Here is a 23,044-nt window from a genome sequence, read left to right as displayed (position 1 = left end):
TTTGGACTGAGCAGATGTTCTTAACCATTTCTGTGCCTTTGGCACTCTGGAAAAGTCTAGAAAATTCTCTCACAGTGTATCTAAGTGCATAAAATAAAATTCACTGGAAAAGAAAATAATTCTGTTATTTTAAGCCACTGAATAACATGTTTAGCTTTAGATTAAATAACAAGGTTCAGCTGCAGGCCTTCTGCAGTCTTGAGTCTAAGCAGTGATGTGTGTAAATACTATTTAAGAAGCAAAGGAAGGGATGACATTGACCAAAAAAGTAATGTTCTCAGTACCTGAATTTTGAAACGCTAACTCCTCTGTGCTTTACCTTAATAATACCTTAAAAAGTGAATGCTGCATAATGTGCTATGGTGTTTGTTAGGATATTTGTTAATGATGGCCACCAGCACTACAAACACTCAGGTTGTTATATTGTAATCCAAGAAAATACTAATCATCAGAAGTGAAGACAAAAATGTAATTTTGTCCATTTGGGTCCACCCAGCAGCTAAATACCAGTGGTAAGGGTGAGCGGCTTCCTCTCTCTAAGCTATCTCCTGGGAACAATAGTGATCCCTTTAGCACCCCCTGCTGTTAGGAAGCTGCAAATTCACTGTTCTAAAGAGGGATTTCATGAGAGGACTTATTCCTGTCCATTTATAACTGATTGCCTTTGTTAGAGATTTTTATAAGGATGAGGTTAGACTACATATTATATATGAGCATTTTGGCTTTTGGGCAAAGAACTAAAACCAGGTATCTATAAATTTTACATTGTTTTTACTTAACATTATATCATAAATATTTCAATAGTTGATCTTTTTCTAAGTTTTTTCTTTTAATATTTGATCTTAATTCTTGCAATTTTGCATTCCAGCTCTAGACAGATAACCCTTCCCTCATAGAAATAACTGTCTAGGGAGAAGATGGTTGTCAAATTACGGTTAATAGAAAAATATATGAGGTACAATGGAAGTATATCACAGAATATTTAGACTGTTTCCTGTTTGGGTTTTAATAAATCATTGAATAATTGAATAATTACACTGTGTGTGCATGTGTGTGTGCACATTCAAGCATGTGTTTGTGTGTATATGCGCGCCTTGTATTTTTATTGAATAACTTCTTTAGGATCATTTCCTTTATGCAGGATTATTGGTCAGAGGACATAAACATCTTTTATTTTTATTTATTCATTTTTTTTCCAGTCTGGAACTTGAACTCAGGCCTGGGTACTGTCCCTGAGCTTCTTTTGCTCAAGGCTAGCACTCTACCACTTGAGCCACAGCACCACTTCTGGTCTTTTCTGTTTAGATGGTACTAAGGAATAGAACCAGAGGCTTCATGCATGCTAGGCAAGCACTCTGCCACTGAGCCACATTCCCAGCCCCAGAGAGGGCATAAACTTCTTTAGAATCCTTAATTTGAGAGGAACAATGAGAATTAAATCCAGGGCTTTGTACTAGGTAAGTGCTCCACCACTGGGCTATACAACCTATCCCCAAACATTTACTTTTTATTGATAAATAATCCTCTAAAAGATGCACTAATATATGATGCCATCTGTAGAACACATAAAAACATCTTTTTCAATCTAAGTATAAGGTTTTAGCATAAGTGTTTTTTTTTTCCTATGCAGTTCTGCAAAAAGCAGAAACATATTCAGAGGCGTTTTAATGTTTTTACTTATATTTTTGCTTTAAAAAGTAACTAGAAGAGATTTTAGTACACAAACATTAATATATTTCATGGAATTACCAGATTTATCTGGTGTTGTCTAGAGAAGACTGGAAGTACTTTTAAGAAAGAACCTTGAGGGTTGGGAGTTTAGCCTAGTAGTAGAGTGCTTGCCTAGCATCCACAAAGATGGGGGTTCGATTCCTTGGTACCACATACATAGAAAAAAACCAGAAATGGTGCTGTGACTCAAGTGGTAGAGCTCTAGCCTTGAGACATCCCGCGGACAGAGCCCAGGTTGTGAGTTCAAGGCCCAGGATGAGAAAGAAAGAAAGAAAGAGAGAGAGAGGGAGGGAGGGAAGGAGAGGGAGGGAGGGAGGGAGGAAAGAAAGAAAGAAAGAAAGAAAGAAAGAAAGAAAGAAAGAAAGAAAGAAAGAAAGAAAGAAAGAAAGGAAAGAACCTTGAGCTAAGCATAGTGGCTCACGCCTGTATCCTAGCTTACTCAGGAGGCTGAAATCTGAGATCGCAGTTCAAAGCCAGCCTGTGCACTAAGAACATGAGACTCTTATCTCCAACTAACTCCAGAAAACCAGAAGTGGTTCTGTGGCTCAAGAGTAGGGCGGTAGCCTTAAGCTGATGAGCTCAGGGACAGCACCCAGTCCCTGAGTTCAAATCTCAGGACTGACAAAAAGAAAAACAGAAAGCGCCTTTAAAACAGTGATTTTCAGTACAAAGGGTTGGGGCTGGGTAATAGCCTTCCCAGGGCAGGCACTGCCTTCTGGGGAAAGATTGGGGGTAGTGGCAGAGGTTTAGCAACAGTTTTAATCTCCATGTTCTATTTTCTTCCAAATTGCCACCATCTCTGAATTTCTACTCTTAAATAGATACCTCAGCCTATCTTTTTTTTTCTATTTTAAAGTTCAAGGAAGTCTATTTGACAAGTATGGAATATTTCTGAAAACATGAGATAAATGAAATTTTTACATGTGAGCATTAGGATAAAAGTGCTGATAAATTATTTCTTTTTCTCAATTATCTGATAAAATAGTTGACTATTTCCCTAAGTGTAAGTTCTTGGTTCAGCAATCTCACCCTACTTTCTGGTCTATATTCTAAACTAAAAAAATACTTCTTCGATTGCAGGGCAGAGAGTCTCAGGAGTTGCCAAGGTCTGGTCTAGTGTTGTCTAAAGGAGAACTTCATGAAGAAAGTCACAGCTCCTTTTCTCCTTCCTCCACATCTTCTAATAGAGAAGGAATTAAAAACTAACAGAGAAGACTCTGGACTAGGCAGAAAGAAGGAAGCAGATCTGACAATTAAAAGTAAACTAATACTTACCAATATGAAGGGCCAACTCATTTAACCTCCAAGTAGCTCAGATTTTATTATGACCTTGTTCACCTGGAATTAAAAAGGAATAACTTTCACTGAAAGCAGGCAGGTAGGTGGTAGACAATGGAAATTCTTTCAGCTTGGTTCTCTTATGATCAAAAGTTTTCAAAGATAGGCAAGCCCATACACTGCTTAGAGACTAAGAAGTTACAAATAACTGTGTGTACTCTTAGCACCTAGCACAGGTCTTCAGGAGAAGGAGTAAATGAATTGTTTAAGTTACTGTGGGCTACAGGGAGAACTCTGGGCCAACCACCATCACTGAGCCCTGTTAACCTCAAGAGGCTCCTGCTTGTTGACTATAAGGAAGTACTAAGTTATGTTCTGGCCTCAGAGGTGGTGGCAACCACCACCCTATAGCCTTCACCATACCATCTTGCCCTTCAGGTGAGGCTGCCCAGGCTTTGAATTTTGTCAAACCTAGGTTCAGGTCTCAGCTTCCCTGGTCACTTGCTCCATGACCCTAGACATCCTCTTACCTTGTATTAGTTTCTCCTCCTATATGATGAGGATAACAGGAATTTTTTTTACACATGATATATGAAATCTTTAAATTATCTTCAATTAAGGTTAAGTTTCAATTTTTTATATAATGTTATCAGAATTCATACAAATGAAAAGCTATAACTATAAAGTTCTGTAATATTCTAGCTATAAGTTCCATATTTTTATACAACCTAAACAAAATTACAAATTAAGTACAAGTAAAATGATAACATTTATAAAGTACAAATTAACTTTAATGCTGATGTTTTGCTGAAATTAAATTGATGGTGTTGGATTTAATGAGTGTTAAATGTTTTACTTGTCAGCTGAGTCTTTTGATTTTTATTTTCATGGAAACATGATTACCATTATTATTTTCCTTTTAAAGGATAAATGTAGTTTTAATTACCAGTACATTATTTTAATGGCCCAACTGATTTAGACTGTATCTTCCCCAAAATGCAAATGCTGTCTACTAGAAAAGTCCTCTTTCCATTTGTCCCATCATCCTTTCTGCTAGCATGACTAATTCATACTGGTTTGTTGAGGACTTAACTGTTTGAAAACTGAAAGCCAGCTGGCTATCATTCTTATTACTGGGTAACTGAGATTGAGAGGCTCATGGTGTGCAGCCAGCTCAGAAAGTTTATGAGAACCCATCTCAACCAATAAGAAGTTGGGTATAGTGGTCTATATCTATTATCCCAGCTATTATCTATTATCCCAGGAAGCATCAATAGGAGGATCGTGGTCTAGGCTAACCTGGACAAAAGTCAAGATCATATCTGGAAAATAACTGAAGCAAAAAGGGCTTGAGCAAGACATAAGCAGTAAAGTTCCTGCCTAGCCAGTGTAGGGCTCTTAGTTCAGTTTAATAACTCTAAAGCACATATACACAGACTGAAAGACCTATCTCCTCCTACCCCGTCATCATGATCCGGCCCCAGTAAACTATGATGGCTGGGATTACCCTACCTGCTGCTGTTTTTGACTGAGCTGTGTGGCAGTGAGCCCACCACCTGATTGATACCTGTGCACAGTGCAGCCTGGGCCCCAAAGAGCACACATTCGTTAGAAGTCAGAAAGCTTGCTGCAGAAACCTAATGCCCAGATTTCCCCCACCATTTTTCTCAGTTTAACAAACTATTTTTGCGTGCAGCTCATAGTGATGCGAGTTGACCTTTATGAAGTCTGTTAGTGATGTTAAATAACTCTAGCTGCTACAACCCCCACATCTCAACAGCTTTTCACAAGGGTTGGCAGACTTTTTCCATAAAGAGCCAGATAGAAAATATTTGAGGCTTGTGTGTCATGTAGTTTCTGTGGCTCTACTCTGTCATATTGTATAAAAATAGCCATAGATGGGGCTGGGAGTTTGGCCTAGTGGTAGAGTGCTTACCTAGCATGCATAAAGACCTGGGTTTGATTCCTCAGTACCACTTACATAGAAAAAACTGGAAGTGATGCTGTGGCTCAAGTGGTAGAGCTCTAGACTTCAGAAAGCTCAAGGATAGTACTCAGGCCCTGAGCTCAAGCCCCAGGACTGGACCCCCCCCCCAAAAAAAAAAAGCTGTAGATAATGCAAAAAACATGGGCTAGATTTGTTTTTCATCCCCAGGCTTATTCCAATAAGTTTGTTTTTTTCAATCACATCTGTATGTTTGTTTTCTTTTTTTCTTTTTTTTTTTTTTTTTCCGGTGGATCATAGGGCTTGAACTCAGCCTGCGAGCTGTCCCTTGAGCCAAGCCCCACTTTCTATTTTCTAGAGATTAATTGGAGATAAGAGTCTCAGGTCCTTTTGTGCCTGGGTGGCTTTGAACCATGATCTTCAGATCTCAGCCTCCTGACTAGCTAGAATTACAGGCATGAGCCACCACGCCTGAGCCACCGCGCCTGGCTCCTAGGAGTTTCTTCTCTAGCTGTCATTCAGCATTTCTTCAGCCTTGTAGAAAAAGGAGTACGTACAAGACTGGGAGTGGCCTATGTCTGTGTGTGTGTGTGTGTGTGTGTGTGTGTGTGTGTGTGTGTGTGTGTGTATGTCTTTTTATATATATAATATTTATATACCATGTATAATGATAGACATATCATTTTTGCTCATTGTTGATGATATATGTGTATAATTTATATGTGGTTTGGATGTATATCTCTGTACATATGTTTTTCATTGAACTTAAATTTTAAATTCTGAAACTTAGTCTGTGAATTCATTAGTTGACTCTGGAAGGCCCTTGAACCTCAGAAGATGCTGCTGTGAACATTAATTTTGGCTTAGGCCCTAGTATATATTTGTCATCACATCATTGGTTTTATCTCTATCAAAGATTTATAAAATCAGAATAATTCATACTAAGATACAAATGAGATTTAACTTTCCTGTAGGTTATTTTTATTAGGCAGTATACATAACTATCATAGAAAAATTACAAAATAGAGGGCCGGGAGTTTGGCCTAGTGGTTAAAGTGCTTGCCTAGCATGCATGAAGACCCAGGTTCGATTCCTCGGTACCACATACGTAGAAAAAAGCCGGAAGTGGTGCTGAGGCTCAAGTGGTAGAGCTCTAGCCTTGAAAAAGTCCAAGGACAGTGCTCAGGCCCTGAGCTCAAGCCCAGGACTGGCAAAAAAGAAAAAAGAAAGAAAAATTACAAAATAGAGTATTTTTCATACAAAAGAACATTTTAGTGGTGGGGATATAGGTCAGTGCTGAGTACTTGCCTGACTTGTACTGACTCTTCAGTCCCCTGCATGGAAAGAAGGGAGGGGAGGAAAAGAAAAGAGAGAAAAAGAGAGATGGAAAGATTTCCCTTCGTTCCATCATGTAAAGATAATGAATTACTATGCATACAATTATTTACATTTTAGAAGACTAGTTAATGTAAATGGGTTTCTATTGGAAAAGAATGTTCCAAGTAGATAATGTGGTGTTAAAATTGTCTTCCGGAGTTGAATTGTCTTTTGATTATCCTCAGTCAGGCCTAAATCTGGCCTTGCCTCCTAGGCTCTGAGGCCTCAGGATACCCCTGAATGTAAGAGTTGCTTGAGGAAAGAGAAGAGATTATTTTAACAGCTTGAAAACGAGGAGCCTGCTAATGCAAACTGCCTACTTGCCAAATCCAAAAGCGGACTCTGAGCTATCCCTGTTGTTGATTGATATTGGACAGAACAATGTGTATATAAACTGGAATCTCTAAGTTGCTGATAATTTAAACCTAAGCACTGAGAAAGGATAATTATCAGGACTATGGGAGAGTGATGAAGGGGATAATAGGAATAAGAGGGATCTTGACTGGCCCCCAAAGCTTGATCTAGAGCTGAATTTCAGATGGTGCCCAACCCCTGAAGAAGAGCTGCTTGCCAGCAATCACTAGCAAGCCAAGGCCGGCTGATCCTCTAGATGTGGTAGGATATGCAGCAGGCCTGCCTGGTCACACTCCTCCATCCTTCAGCACAGGGCTAATTCAGTCAGAATTTCTGGGGTTAAAAAATGGTCATGACAAAAGCAACTGTGATGGTATCATTGCATTATACATGTTGATATGAAGTGTCATACCAGGATCCTACTTAAGAGTGAGGAAGAGGAAGAAAAGAGGAAAGGAAGAAAAGTTTTGAGGCTGATAGCCTGGACAGAAATTCCTAGATCAGATGTTGGTAAGAACAATGCAACTCCTTTTATGTTTTCCTTGAAAATGTTTAATACAGCCTGGGTGCCTGTGGCTCACGCCTGTAATCCTAACTAATCAGGAGGCTGAGCTCTGACGAGGATTGTTCAAAGCCAGCCCAGGCAGTAAAGTACCCATGAGACTCTTATCTCCAATAAATTACACAAAAAAGCTGGAAGTGGGCTGTGGCTAAAGTGGTGGAATGTTAGCCTTGAGCACAAAGAGGCTCGGGGACAGTGCCCAGGCCCTGAGTTTAAGCTCCAGGACCAGCAAAAAAAAAAAAAATAATAAGTTTAATATAGCAGATGAACACGGGGAAGGAATGGTTCCAACTAAGCACTGTTAAGCACATGGGGTCCAGATAGGGTTTTGCCATTTAAGTGAAGAACCAAGAGGCAGAGGATTATAGGCTGCATGCAGCAAGGCCCTGAGGACTGAGGAGACTGCCTTGGCTTCTCTTAGCTCCACACAAAGGGAAAGAGAGCTGTCTTCTTAAGAGGCCTGTCCCAGACTCATGGCAACTTCCTGCTTGATGGCTATTCCAAAGGATTTTTATAGTTTCTGTTCACCTTCTTTATATATTTGGTTTACCTTCAAAATATACACCAAGTGACTAGACATCATTACTTTGAAGCCTCTTTTGCTCCATGGTATTGTCTTTTGGTCAAAAAAAGAATAGGAAAAGAAGAAAAAAAGGGGAGACATTTGGCATACTGACTCACATGTCTGTAGCAAATATTATCTCACTTAGGCTGTAAAAGCAACTCATTTTATAATAAATATGTGAGTGGAGGATCAGAGAGAGATAGTTACCTAAGCTTGCACAGTTTGGTAAGGAGCAGAGCTAAAATAGGACCTGGAATAAAAGGTGTGTGTGCGTGTGTGTGTGTGTGTGTGCGCGCGCGCACACACACACACGCTTTTTGTAACTAGGCCTGACAAGATGGGTATAAATCATCCTAGTTATTTATTGTTTGCTTGAGTCATAGAGGGCCAACTGTGTGTTGTTTCTTTTCATTCTGTTGTATTAGCAAACATTTTCATTGTCCAGATTGTCCTCGTGTGTGGAAATGTACCATATGCAGCCTGTTTAATTTTGTATTTGTAAATCTGACTTGATTTCCTTTTTGGCAACAGCTACTGTCTAGAGAAAAGAAAAGATTCTTCTTTGTGTCTGTTTAAAGTGACAGAAATATTGGAGCAAATAATAAAGATGGAAAACATTAATTATACACTTCTAAGAATTTAAAGGTCAGACAAGCCTAGCATGTATGTTTTGCTCACTGGAATGTCTGTCCGTTGAAATCATGCCAGGATATGCTTTGTTCCTACAATAAAAGTCCACATTTTAGATAGCTATCAATTTACTTTGGTATTCCAAAATTATACCAGTTGTTGCTTTAGTTACTGTATCACCTAAAAGTTTAAGCCTCACATTTCTGACATTAATGTGATATACCCCCTTTGGCCATGTTTAGTTACTATGTTTCATTTTGATTTCCTCTGTTCTCCCCTCCCCTGATGTTGGAGTCTGTCAGCTGCTGCTATGTACATGTCAGGCTAGTGACTTGTAATGTTTATTAATACCATGTCAGTCTTGCTGTTGAAAAAACCATGATGCTTCTCAGAAGGTTGCGATAGAACGAAGCGTTTGATTTCCAGATCCTGTCGGCACTGCATGGTGAATACATTCTCAGATGTTATGCAGTTCACTGACCTGACAGTTATGGAACCCCGCCTGGGACCCCATTTCAGCAGGACATATTTGAACAGAAATAGTTTGCAAAACTTTACACACTTAAACTCCTGCCAAGGCAAACTGTTAGCCACTTGAGTTTGTTATAAATACCCAATGGCAGTGATTGGAAGTAGCTCACGGTGTGTTTTATATTCTGAACTGAATGTGAATGTCTTTGTGGTTATATAGAGTAGTAAATAATTGAGTTTGATTAGGGAGAGGGACCTCATTATCCCCCACCTGTGCCCAGCTGGAAGGGGAGGGTCGAAATGAAGCCATTAGCTGTCTCTCTTACTGGCATTTCAAAGAGCTCAAATACATCTGTGTCTTATTTTCTTTTCTGGCACAATCAGTCGAGCAAGCTAAGCAGGCATGACCAGATTTGGCAAGTCCCAAGGACTCTGGCAAAGATACACAAGGAGAAGGCGGAGGGCAGTCATTTTGGCTTCTCACTGCCCATTAGTCTAGCGAGTTATGTTTTTGGAAAATGTCTGTTTTGAAAAAGAGTACTTTGTCCAATGTCAAACATCACATGCTCACACAATACGCTTTGATCTTAAAAAAAAAAAAATTCGTCAGTGCAAAGGAAAACAAACTACAGCATTCACACTAGGATCAGCTCTCCTTATGGATAAAGTAATACCCGAAGGGCTGACTTTAAAGCAGGCATGCTACAGCTATTACAAAGCTTTCTCTTCCTTATATGTTTTTATTTTCTACCTTGAAATGTTAGGGAATGAAACTACCTGGAAGTAGGCCCAGAGCGGATTGGGAAGCAGAGGAGTATGTCAGCAAGGCTATTGTGAACCACTTAGCACTGGAGAAAGGAGTGCTGTTCTTGGCAGCCTTCTCCCACCTCTGGAAACGGAGACTGTGACTCAGGAAACCATGACATTTTCCAAGGTCTTTTCAAAAAGATCTCGGTCATATGGCTAGTCTGAATGAGGGAAGGGACATTTATAGTCAAACTGTATTTGTTACAGTGGTGGTTGAACCTTTCTCACAGGTTGGTCATTGATTCCCATGTAGAGGATGTGCTTCTGGTAGTCTTTTCCCTCCTGAGCATGGAGAAGTTAAACAATACAGGCTACATGGTCTCACAGACCTATGCTCAAGAGGTGGCTCCTCCAGGTCCTGGTTACCGCCATGTGACCCGTTAATTTGGTGTATAACTCTAAATAAGTGTCTTAACCTGACCCAATCTTAGTATCTTCTGTTATTAAAATGGGCCTATGTTTTGGGAGGTAATGATTATGCAAATGTATTTAGTAAAGGTTGACTATTATCATTGTCTTGTTATGTATCACTTCTTTGTATAGCTGAAGAAAAACCTATAGTTATTGTTGCTTATTCAGTGTTTATTATTTGATATGGTAAACATTTCAGAAGCAGTCTTACAGTCTAAGTCCATGTGGAAATGAAGTCAGAATGACTGCTGTTCATCCAGTGATAGCAAAGCTAGACTCCAAACCAGCCATTGTATCCTAGAACTTGCCAAGCCCTTCTGCCTCCTAGTGTTTCCATTGTCTTTTTTTGGGATATTATAGAGCTAAGCCACAAAGTGTGGTCTGAGACATCGTCTCACAAGGAAGCTTCTCTGACTTGTCACCCATGAGTGGCTGGGTTAGGTGTCCCTATGTCACTGTGATCTTGCCCCTTTCCTGTGCTTGTCATAGACAATTTACCAGTGTTTGTTGTCTTCTTTGCCTTTCTCCCTCACTAGACTGTGCTATGTAGCTTATGGACCACATTGCTGATTTCTGAATCCAAAAGAACGATATCCAATAAATTAAAGGTCTCAGGTAAATTCCCTGATGCCAACAGTCTTTATTTATTTACTTTTGCCAGTCCTGGGGCTTGAACTTAGGGTCTGAGCACAGTCCTTTGGCTTTCCTCAAGGCTAGAGCTCTTCCACTTGAGTCACAGCACCACTTCCAGCTTTTTCTACGTATGTGGTACTGAGGAATCAAACCCGGTCTTTGTGCGTGCTAGGCAAGCACTCTACCACTAGGCCAAACTCCTGGCCCCAGTCTTTATTTTTATACAATGGTATGGTAGTGGTACCAATGTTAGGATTGAACAAGTTAAAATATATGTTATTTAAGCTTAAGACAACACTGGGCACATAGTAAGTCATCAGTAATAATAGAAGTTGCTGCTGTTACTTTTATAATTGTTAAACGATGAATAATGTGCAATGTACAAATCCAAAAGTTCTCACTGAATCTTAGAAAAATGTGGTTTTCTTCTTCCTCTTTCTTCCTTCCTTTCTTCCTTCCTTCCTTCCTTCCTTCCTTTTAGTATGCTGGTACTGGGGCTTGAATTCAGAACCTAGGTGCTATCCCACAGCTTTTCTACTTAAGGCTGGCACTCTGCCAGTTGAGCCACAGCTCTACTTACAGCTTTTTACTGATTAGAGATACCAGTCTCTCTGCCCAGGCTAGCTTTAAACCATAATTCACATATCTTAACTTCCTGAATACTAGGATTACAGAAGTAAGCCATAGATGCCCAGCTACCAGTGTGATTTCTGACTTTCGTCATTCCCATCCGAAGTCAAAGTCAGGCCAAGATAGGGCATATTTAATTATGTGATTTGTTTTCAAAAGGGAAGGTTTGAAAAGTGAGACCACAGGATACTCCTTTGAGCTTCAGGGAAGTTTAGATGCCCAGGCCAGTGGCTGCTGGCTGACAGTGCCCTGGATACAGCCACTAGGCCAACAGATTGTATGTGGTGCTGCCTCAGGGTTGCCAGTCACTTGGCGCAGTGAGTATTCCCAGCCATCACACAAGTAGACAATGCTTCTGTAGAGCCAGGACAGAGAGGGGCAGCTGGGCCTCTTGAGGTGATGACATGGGTTGCAGGGAACAAAGAAAACCAATTTTAGGAAACCCCTTTCACTATCTGCCAGCCTTAGTGCCAAGGGCTTGGCATTCATCATGCATTTCCCCCTCACGACACTTCTGAAGAGAGGCAGCCTTTTCACAGGTGGAGCCGAGTTTCTCTCATGGTAAGGGGCAGCATTTTGGTTAGCCATGAAACAAGGATTTCAACCAAAAGATATTTAACTGCTAGCCCATATGTTCTTCAATATGCTGCCCTCCTGTTTGGCTCTGACTCAGTCCCTGTACAGAAAGTACCCATTTCCTGGGTGTCTTTATCACCTTTGGTTTACTACTTAGTAGAAAGTGCTCATTGTACTGGCCTAATGTGGGTATGAAAGCTGTGGTAAGTCAGTGGCTTTGCCTGGCACGGAGCTGAACTCCTCAAGTGAGTAATCTCTTCTTAACGTGCCTGTACGTTTTTCAGTGGTTTCCGGCTTGACAGGGCCTTGCTTTGAATTGACTGAAGCAGTCCTAGGAGTGTTTGTTTAGTCAGCTCCCTAAAGTAAACACTGTGAGCTGCGGCAAAGCAACTACCTCTGCTTGGTGCTCCTAGAATGCCCTGCCCTGGGGAAGCAAGCTGCCTGTCCACAGGGCTGCCAAAACCCTGGGTCCAAGTGTGACCCACCTATCCATCTGTGGTCATTTACCCTGCACAGGTCACAACCCAGCAGGAGGGAGGTGGGACTAGGAACCGCTGCCTTCTCCTTCAGATCCAATGCCCTCCATGGATAAGAGTGGCTTTAAAAGATGCGAGTGACAGAGTACTCAGCTAACATGCACAAAGCCCTAGATTAGATTCCTTGGTACCACATACTCAGAAAAAGCCAGAAGTGGTGCTGTGGCTCAAGTGGCAGGATGCTACAAAAAGTGTCCAAATACAGTCCCACACACCCTGAGTTCAAACCCCAGGACTGGCAAAAAAAAAAAAAAAAAAAGTTGTATTTCAATAGGCTTAATAGAAAGCTCACGCAATAACCAAGGATATAAAGAATTGAGGCATAACGCCCCCCCCCCAACGTTTGGCAGTCAAGCTGAAAATTGTGGTAGCAAGTCTCCACTTCGGTTTATTCAACAGGACCATGAGTTAACATTTGTACCTAGGTAGGCACAGAGAACCACTTTCATTTTAGTGTCCTTACGCTTTATGATGGATTGTGTGCGCGCATCACTCAGAAACCAAAATGCTGCCCCCCTGAACCTCCTCTCCAGTAGTGCTGGGGACTTGGAGTAAGACGCAAAGGTGGCATCTGGCCGGGAGAAAGGAGTGGAGTGTGTGGGCCTGGCCCCAGGAAGCTGCAGTCAAATCTGGTTGGGTGCGTGGTCCCGGGGCAGAGCCTCACTCTCCTTTGAATGCCCATATTCTTGCAGCAGCAGAGCTGGGGCAAAGACACCCCAGGGGCCGCAGGGCGCGCCCCTTCCCTTCACCGCTATTTTCATTTTCCTCCCGTGAACCTTGCTACCCTGGCTTCAGCACGATGGCTGTAAAGGAAGATGGAGAGCCGAGTTACCTCAGAATGATCACTATCGTTAACATTCACGGGTGGTTCACTTATCATTCCTGACTGCACAGACATGGCAGCCGCTCGGAAGCGTCCGCAGGTGTAGCATGGTGATACATATTACATTGTGCCACAATGGATTTATGTATTCTGTAACAAAAGAAAAGTGTAATGAAAAAATACAGAAGGTAATCCTTTATTCCTCCACCACGCAATTTATCAGTAATGCCTGTGGATGATAAGTGCCAGGGATTTCCTCTGCTTGCTTTAACCTTGTCACCCAGGTACGTTTTGGTAAAATGACAGAAAAATACAGACTGGGGGATTTTCTTCTGCTCAAATAAAATAAAAAATCTTTAAAGGGACACTTTTAATTTATGGAAGTTAGTCCAAACACAAGGCCTCCTTTTGAGTTTTTAAGTCTGCCTTTGCTAAAGAAGTTGAACGTATTGGTTAGGCATAGCATTGTCAGCCAGCCACAGGGCTGGAGAGAATATAAACAATTTATAAGTAGACTCAGGTCTACAGAAGTTCAGGTAGAACCCAGTAGATGGGAGTTTATGAGATTCAGGCCAGTGCTAGTTTGTGAGAACCCAAGAACTTATGTTGCCTTCCAGCCCTACTCGTCCATCGCCCAATGTATTGTCACAGATGGAGCCCATACTGACTTCTAAGGAGAAAGCAGGGGAAGGCAAATCCAAGCGTGCTTGATTGGCATTTGTTCCAAACACACACTGGCCCAGCGCCAGAGCAAATAACCCCACGTTTTTAAATGCACAAGGCACTTTACATTGCAGCAGTCTTGCCAGAGTATCACTTACTGCCTCTCTCCCTAAATATAGTTTTTAAAAAAGAGCTGTTTCTTATTTTGCTTTGATCAGTAAAATAAACTTTTTAAGATTGTTCTGGGATGGGGTCCAGCTTCTGAGGTAAAGAATGGCCAGGGCTCAGGCATGATTCAGTAACAGAGTGTTCAGCAAAATTAGCTTGACAGTTCTCAGGCCTGCTGTTCAATAGCAAGAACTCGACCAAGTTAAAATGGATGATCATGCTGGCCAGACCAGCCTCGGATTTTGCTTTTTAACAAATGGAATGTCAAGGATTAAACAGCAAGCCGTATGGAGAAGGGGAGTGTGGAGATGTCTCTGTATTAGGGAAGCAAATTAGGTCCTCAGTTTTGAGATCGGCCCCTTGTCCCCTGTGGAGAGCTAGCCACCTGGATGGGTCCAGCCTAGGCTTCAGACTCCCTCATAGCCTGTTGTACCATTGGGAAGCTTTCCCAAGGCTTAGCTTGGGCTTGGCTTTTCTTGTCAGTATGAAATTCTGCCATGTTTTTTGGCCATGTTCCCCTTTGAGATTCTTACAGAGAAATGGGAATCCGACCAAACTCCTTGTAGCAATTCCCTTGTTCCGTAGTTGGAAACTTGGGTCTTGTTTGTTACATGAGCCTACTTGGAATTGGCCTATTTTGTTCCCATGCCCAAGCATAGTGGGTTGGATTTGTGATACTTGCTATTGCAATTAACAGTCTTGATGAAGTCCTACCTTACCCAGGATATGGGCTACTATTGTTAGCTACATTTCCTTACCTAGATAAAGACTTCCCCAGCCCAATTTGACCAGAAGTTTACAAGTAGCATTCATATTTCTTCCTTCTCTTCTTCCTCCTTTCCTTCTTCCTCCTTCCCTTCTCTTTTTCATCTTATTTTCTTGGAAATTAAGTTTTGTGACTTTTACAATTTTTTATTATCTTTAAGTAGTTCTACAAAGTAGTGTTTCTTATAATCATTTGTATTTCATGATGGCTTTCTTTTTTTAATATATTTTTATTGTAATTAATAAAAGGGTTACATGATATTTGCCAGATAGAAGGTGCATTAATTCACATACATTGATACCCTTTCACATGTCTTGGTACCCATTACCCTCTCCCCACCCCCGTCTTGGTTTTCCCCCCTTCCTCATGATGGCTTTCTAGGTAAAGAAATTGTTCCTACTGAAGTATGTAGATGAAAGGATGGATACTTTCCTGGCCAGTTAAGAAGAGCTTTCCTTTTCCTCCTTTCAAATTGTTTTTGGAATATCCTTGCCCCACCCTCCATGACATTTTTCTTCTAGAGCATCATGAGCATATTATGATGGCCCTATCTGCCAGCAGTGACATCTACTGACACAAGCCAACGTTTTCAATTGTCCACTTTTCCTATATGTTTTAGGAGGCAGCTCTAGGCACTACTTACTGACTCACACAGAGCAGTTACATTCAACTTGAGTTAATTAGAAAAACCTGTTCTAAACCCAGTTTTTCTTTCACTTGGAACTGCATGTAATAGAATTTACCTTCCATGCACGCACACATTAGAAGTAGATTTATTCAACCTATCCTTAGATAAATGGTACTTTGATGAACACTTATTTTAAAACTTTCTGAAACACAGTAAAGATTGTAATAACATCTCTCTGGGTGGATGATGGTGATGATTCAATATTTGTCTTTTTCTGCAGAAATGCTGCTCATGGATTCTCCCTTATTCAAGTGGACAACACAAAGGTCACCATGAAGGAAATCTTGCTAAAGGCAGTGAAGCGAAGGAAAGGATCCCAGAAAATTTCAGGTGAGATAATTAAATCATATCCTGGATATAAAGCTTAACCCTTATAAGGATTTAGGGTGTGTTTGTATTTGTGTGTAGGGTGTATGTGTGAATGTGTTTGATAATGGGCTAAGTTGTGTCAGTTATCATTGGTAGAATGTTGATTTACAGGTTTCTAGTTGAAAAGTGAAAATAAAGAAGCTATTTTATGCTTTCTCTGAGCCCTAGAAAAGGTCTGGGCCAGTGACATTTTTAAGAAGAATGTGTCCATATTAGTTATGAACGTTCCATCATTAATAATTTGTGATAAATCAAGACAGAACTACTTGAGTTAACCATTAGTTAATGTGAAGCTGTCTTAAAATGAAGGAACTAGAGATGTACATTAGTGAGAGAGGATGCATATGGCTCTCCGTTTGATCTCTGGCACTACAAAAACAAAAAAACAAACAAAAAATAAATCTTAAACTTGAGTCACTGCTGTTTGTTTCAGTTTTGTATAGTTTTCCATGTGACTGTTTTTATTTACTAGTATTTAGGGGGAGAAAGAAAAAAGTTCTCTTATTTTTCACCACATGAGGGTAACTTTTAAAACATTATTGTACAAAGATAAATCACTTGATGTAAACAAATTGCTGCTAATCCTCCAGAACTTCATTGCCCCACTTTATGTTTTAAAAATAAGGTTTATTACATTAAACTTAATCTTTAAAGGATATAGGACAAATGTATGGTTAGTATTGGGACATAATTATTTTGAGAAATAGCTCAAAGATTTGTCATAGTACAGACTATTTTAATATAAATCATCCTATATGTGACATCTGTGCTTTGTAAATAGACTTTTTAGACACCTTTGATTTCACCTTTTAGAAGAGAGAAAAAGCATTGCTTAGGTTGAAGAAAATAGTTTTGTGCTCTTTTTAAGGGGAGGCATATAATCTGTTCCAGATTTAATTAGCTATCTTCAGATGAAAGCTGAAGTTTTAATAAAAGTTAGAAGAGATAACACAGTGAAGGACACGGATGAGCTGTCTCAAGGCCGGATTCCAGGGGAACGATAAGAGCTGTAAAAAATGGCAGAGGAGAGCAATTGAATGGAGCAATGAAAATCTGATTCTCATAAAAAAGAGAGAGAGAGAGAGATGCTGGTAGGGGCCATTGTAGATGAGACCTGCTAGCGTCTGCAAGCAATTTGGATGCTTGCCAGGAGTCATTGTTCACCCTCGGCTGTGGCGGCTCCGTCCAGATGTGCCAACTGCACGTTTCGGCTTTTGCCAGCTGACTGCGCCGTTTGATAACCAGCTCTCTGGATGCCCATCACTGGCCGCAGAGATAGAATTAAATGATGATGATCTTCCCACAAGTTGGGAGAGGAAACAATGCATATAAATCTTGATTTCATCTCAGCATGAGAAGTCTTTATCCATCATCACTCATAATGAACAAGTCGTTAGCCGGGATGAATGGTGTTCTGGTTTTTCCAAACACCTCTTTTGTTCAGTTTTTGGGTGACTTTTATCTATTGCATGGGGGTCAAACCTCTTTGCATTTAGGGGATGATTGAAGAGGCATAGCTTCTCCTTCCCAGGGGAAAGTACATGTTTTGGGGTTCCAGGTGCCAATCTAATAGTTTTTAAATTGCTTCAGTACTCGAAGACATTTAATAAGCACTCATTCTCTTTTAGAATCTAGGTTCATTTTTGTTTTGTCCCTAAATTTTTTTGCATCATAGTATATTTTTCCAATGTAATTATTTATATTCTAATAATGAATGCATTTTGAATTATTCAAGAAAGAGAACTTTTTTAACCTTCTTAATAGAAATTCCACTGTCACTGAGTTTTTTTTTTTAATATCATGAAATACCTATTAACTTACTGGGATACAGCTGAGCTAGTGTCTTTCCTTCTGACTCCAATCATCTATGTCCAATCTTCTACCTGTTTATCTATATCCATCCCTAGCGTCCACATTTATTATATGCACACTTATGGTCACCTTTGTGTACACATCCCTGCCATTTTCATCAGAGTCTTCTGCCATATTCTTGGCAAAGACTTGGGTTTCGTTACCTGAAAAACAGTGATCTGCATTATTTATTCCTTTTCATGCTAGGAAAGCCAATTGAGATTGAAACATTTACATAAATTACTGTCCTTTTTTTTTTTTTAAATCCAGAAAGCTTTTTAAACTAAGAGGCTCTTCCAATTGCTTTATTGAGTCTGGTCTCACAAAATGAAAGGATTTCCAGTTTGGCAAAGATAGTTAAGATTAATATGATGTTAGCATGAAGTATTTGATGGTTTTCAACTTTGTACTATGGAATGGACTTCTTTTGGAGAGTGATTTTGAAAAGAGAGAACTCTTTGTCATTAAGGTAACACAAGTACTTTGAAAAAGAGTAATTTGTTGGTGCTCCCAGTTGGCTATGGTATTGAACATTTGTCACCTTGTGACATAGGAACTTAGTCATGAACTTGGTGGGAGAGATGCCAGATTAAAGACACTGTGCTTCCCATACTTCTACCACAAAGCCCAGCTCAGTGTTTGCAAGATGGTGTCCTTATGCCCCCAACTCAGGACACAGTGGGACTCCTCAGCCCTCTGGTCAAATAGCTTTTTTCCTGATGGAGAGCAGAACTCATTCTCTGCTGTTATTCAACTTCAGTGAGAAATACCACTTGAAATTAAGCAACACAAGTATGCGCTATGCAAGGCCAGTCATTCTCATATTGTTTATCCATTAGACGTTAGTTACACTAGGAGGACACTTCAGAAAACCTTTGATAGGCTAACAGGGCACTTGCCCACAGACTTTCTACTTTTCTCATCCTTTTTCCAAGTCTTCATTTAATAATGACTAGAAATGCAGAGTTTGTACTACTTCATTGTTAAATAAAGGTTTGTGCTTACTGACAATCCTAACATTTAAATACTTTGCTGTCCTTCCCTCTAATACTTGCTCCTCAGTTTTCATTTGTAAAAAATCAAAAAGTAGTAGATGCTGGAGCAGAAACTTTTCATCAAGTATATAGCTTTGTCAATTGAAACTTTCATGGTTTTAAGTGTTTTTTGCTTTTTAGAATAAAATACCATTGCATCATTGTAACTGATCTAAAATATTGACTTACATTGTTTGTAATTATTCCATCAAGTCATAACTTTTCTGCGTATTGCAGTCTTTTCTCCTGTTAATATTCATGTACTTAACTACAGTAGTCTTTTTTTGTTCCATTTTAAAGTCTTTTTTTAAATCTCTCTCTCTCTCCCTCTCTCCTTCTTCCTCTCTCCCCCCCCTCTCTCTCTCCCTCTCTCTCTCTCTCTCTCTCCCTCTCTCTCTCTCTCTCTCTCCCTCTCTCCCTCCACCCCCGTCTCTTTATTTTTTTGGCCAGTCCCCAGGCTTGAGCTCAGGGCCTGAGCACTGTCCTTGGGCTTTCTCAAGGCTAGAGCTCTACCACTTGAGCCACAGCACCACTTCTGGCTTTTTTGTATGTATGTGATATTGAGGAATCGACCCAGATGTTCATGCATGCTAGGCAAGCACTCTACTACAAGGTCAAACTCCTGGCTTAAAGGTCTCTTAAAGTTTCTTTCTTTCTACCCTTTTATTGCTGACCGACTTTATACTTGGAATTTACTTTTATTGGCAGAGACTTTGCACTGATGGAGAAAACAGTAAATGGAGAGTCTGGGTTTTGGAAGAATTAGATGAAACCTTTTTACTAATTTTAACAGTTGGGGGTGTGTTTTTGACACAATGAAGATAGCCTGTCAGGGCCCTGGATTTAGCCAGGAAAATATCCTAACCTGTTATTTGGTGACTAAGGACCTTAGTTCGTCAATTTCTCCCTCTTTCAAGGTCATGTTCCTGATCAGTGGTCTTCTGGGCTCTCGGTATTTGATATATCATTATTTTAGAGTGCTGTTAGTTGAGACTAGAGGCATGGCTCACTTGGTAGGATGCTAGCCAATGTGCAAAAGTGTCAGGTACTGAGTTGGAGTCTTGGTCTCAGACCAAAAAAATGCTTTTAACTACCAGCCTTTACCGCTGTCCGGAAGCATGATTTTGAGTGTGATAGAGACATTCTTGAGATATAGAGACAGATCAGTTTCAGTTTTTGTAGCAACATAGACATATAAATGCTTCTTGATCTTCAAAAGACAGAAAGCTTTAAAGTGGGATTTACCCAGCAAAATAGATTTCCTCATAGCTCTTATTCTGTGTTTATTCTCATTGTAAAATGGAAGTGGTTTTCTGTGTCATCTGCAGAAAGATGAACAGAAACATACTAATAACCTAACCCTATCCATTCTTTGCTTCTGATATGAAAGACATTTTTATTAGCTCAAAAATCCTTTTTAAAATTTCTTGCACTATTATTAACAGGCTTCTCACTTCTACTTCTCACTGACACACATAATTTTCCCTAGAACTTAAAACTGTCCTTTTTTAAAAAAATTGTATTTTATTGTTGGGGTAATTTACAGAGGGGTTACAGTCACATTTGTCAGTGCATTAGTTTGTCCATGCCTTATTTCTCAAACCTTGATACCCCTTCTCATGTTTCTGTCCTCCTTTCCCTTCCTCCACCCACCTTAAAAATGTTTTTTTGTTTTTTTGTTTTTTTAAAAAAGGGTGCAGGGAGAGGCGGGAGTTTGGCTTAGTGGTAGAATGCTTGCCTAGCATGCATGAAGACCCAGGTTTAATTCCTCAGTACTACATACATAGAAAAAAGCCAGAAGTGGGGCCAAGTCATAAGTGGTAGAGCCCTGGCCTTGAGAAAGTCTAAGGACAGTGCTTAGGCCCTGAGCTCAAGCCCAAGACTGGCAAAAAAAAAAAAAAGGATGAGGCCGGGAGTTTGGCCTAGTGGTGAAAGTGCTTGCCTAGCATGCATGAAGACCCAGGTTCGATTCCTCGGTACCACATACATAGAAAAAAGCCAGAAGTGGTGCTGAGGCTCAAGTGGTAGAGCTCTAGCCTTGAGAAAGTCCAAGGACAGTGCTCAGGCCCTGAGCTCAAGCCCAGGACTGGCAAAACAAAAACAAACAAAAAAAAAAAAAGGATGAAGCTGGCCCAGTGGCTCACTCCTGAAATCCTAGCTACTCAGGGGGCTGAGATCTGAGGATCGAGGTTCAAAGCCAGCCTGGGCACAAAAGGACCTGAGACTCTTATGTCTAATTAACCTCTAGAAAAGGGAAGTGGAGCTTGGCTCAAGGGTAGGGTGGTAGCCTTAAGCTGAAGAGCTCAGGAATAACACCCAGGCCCAGGGGTAGAGCAATAGCCTTGAGCTGAAGAGCTTAAGGACAGCGCCCAGGCAGAGAACAAGCCTCAAGACCCACAAAAAAAAAAAAAAAAAAAAAAAAGGACAAGGTCTATTGAAGTGGGTGAATGGAGATGAATATGGCCTTTGTAGTTTATTTGCATGTATGAATATTAAACAGTGAAACCTGTTGAAATTGTTCAAGGGACATAGGGATATTTGATTGGGATATATTGTTTACATGTAAAATATCACAATGAAACTCCCTTGAACAACTAATATATACTAATATAATAAAGAATATAGTTGATTGGCTTACCTCATACATTAAAAATTAATACAATATATCCGTGTTTTTAGCTGTGCTGTATAGTCATTCATCACAAGCTCTATTCAGTAGATCCATGCTGGGTACAAGGAGACAGTGGTGAAATCAGCAAGGCCATGCGGAGGAGGGCCTTGTGTTCTAGAGGGACAGTAAACATGAGGGGCCGAGGGTGGTAAGGCAGGCTAGGCAGTCTACTCTGTGTAGAGAAGCTGCTTAGGGCCTTGGGCTATGAAGAGTTAAGAGCATGGCTTATCATAGGTTAATATAAAAGAACATTTTGATTTCATTTAATTAAATCCTTTACCCCAAAGTTGTAATAAAATTGACCCTCATAAGATATATAACATTTATGGTACCTAGTACCATAAATGATACCATTATCTCCCTAGTCATGGAGCCGTCTTAAATTTTCCCTGCACCATCTTCCCAAATCTTAATCATTACCAAAATGTATATTGGATCTTGTGAGCACATCCTGATGAGCCCAAAACCCTGTGACATTTGTAGGGATTGTAACATAGCAGACTAACTGGTTTTGCTCACTCTACTCTTAGCCCCCTCCAATCTTTTGCGGTCCCCTCCCCACAAATTCTTGTAAACTATGAATTAGATTCATAGCTGCTCCATGGCCTTCAATGACTTACCATTTTATTCAGAATAAAACCCAAACTTCTACCATGAGAGGAAAGAATAGTGAACCTAAGGAAAGAAAGAGGCGGGAGTGGAAGTAAAGGGAAAAGAGCATTGGGTTTCCTGTCTTGACAATTACACATGAGGGAGGACTCTTTAATCAAAGACTCTTAGGCTTACTTTACAGTTGCAATCTGATCTGCACTAGAGTAGGAAGTCCTGACAAGGGAGAAGGTAGCTTTAGAACTAGGTCTGTCTGTATTTTTGTACATGGAAGATTTTCTTTCATGACAGTTAGACCTAAAAAGGTGTATACATGTAAATTTTTTTTTTTTTTTTTTTTTTTTTTGCCAGTCCCTGGGCTTGAGCTCAGGGCCTGAGCACTGTCCTTGGACTTTCTCGAGGCTAGAGCTCTACCACTTGAGCCTCAGCACCACTTCCGGCTTTTTTGTATGTATGTGGTACTAAGGAATCGAACCCGGGTCTTCGTGCATGCTAGGCAAGCACTTGAACCACTAGGCCAAACTCCCGGCCCAAGTAAATTCATTATTTATCAAGAATGTTTTTAGCAGAATATAGTGGTACACACCATCCAGTAGCTACTTGGAAGGCAGAGGCAAGAGGCCACAGTTCTAGGCCAGCTACTGGTCCCTATTACAAACAAACAAAACAAATAACAAAAGGGCTGGGAGAATACTCTGAGTAATAAAGTGCTGGGCAAGAGTCAACTCAGACCAGGCCAAGCATAGTAGAATACCTAGAACAGAAGAGGTACATTCATTTGTTGAGGTAGCAAGTACCATGTAGGTGCTAGGGATCTTTGTAGAGTCCAAAAAATGGCCTTGGCCCTCAGGGAACTTGCTGTTTAGTTTGGGAGTCAGGTAAATCAACAGACAGCA

General features: G+C 40.4%; 1 protein-coding gene across 6 annotated transcripts in view; it reads left to right on the top strand.

Annotated features, from left to right (window-relative positions):
* The window catches only part of Mapkap1 (MAPK associated protein 1), a 233,782-nt gene that overhangs the window by 115,109 nt on the left and 95,629 nt on the right, over positions 1–23,044 (top strand). For all 6 annotated transcript variants that reach the window (XM_090330646.1, XM_090330643.1, XM_090330642.1 and 3 more), the window contains exon 7: positions 15,835–15,944. In XM_090330646.1, the coding sequence (XP_090186772.1) occupies positions 15,835–15,944 (110 nt within the window). The remainder of the gene's footprint in view (positions 1–15,834; positions 15,945–23,044) is intronic.

This window comes from Megascapheus bottae, chromosome 3 (genome assembly GCF_031878675.1).
Source record: "Megascapheus bottae isolate mThoBot1 chromosome 3, mThoBot2.hap1, whole genome shotgun sequence".
Lineage (NCBI taxonomy): Eukaryota > Metazoa > Chordata > Mammalia > Rodentia > Geomyidae > Megascapheus > Megascapheus bottae.
Note: the sequence above shows the minus strand (reverse complement) of the source record. Positions and strands in the feature narration are given on the sequence as shown.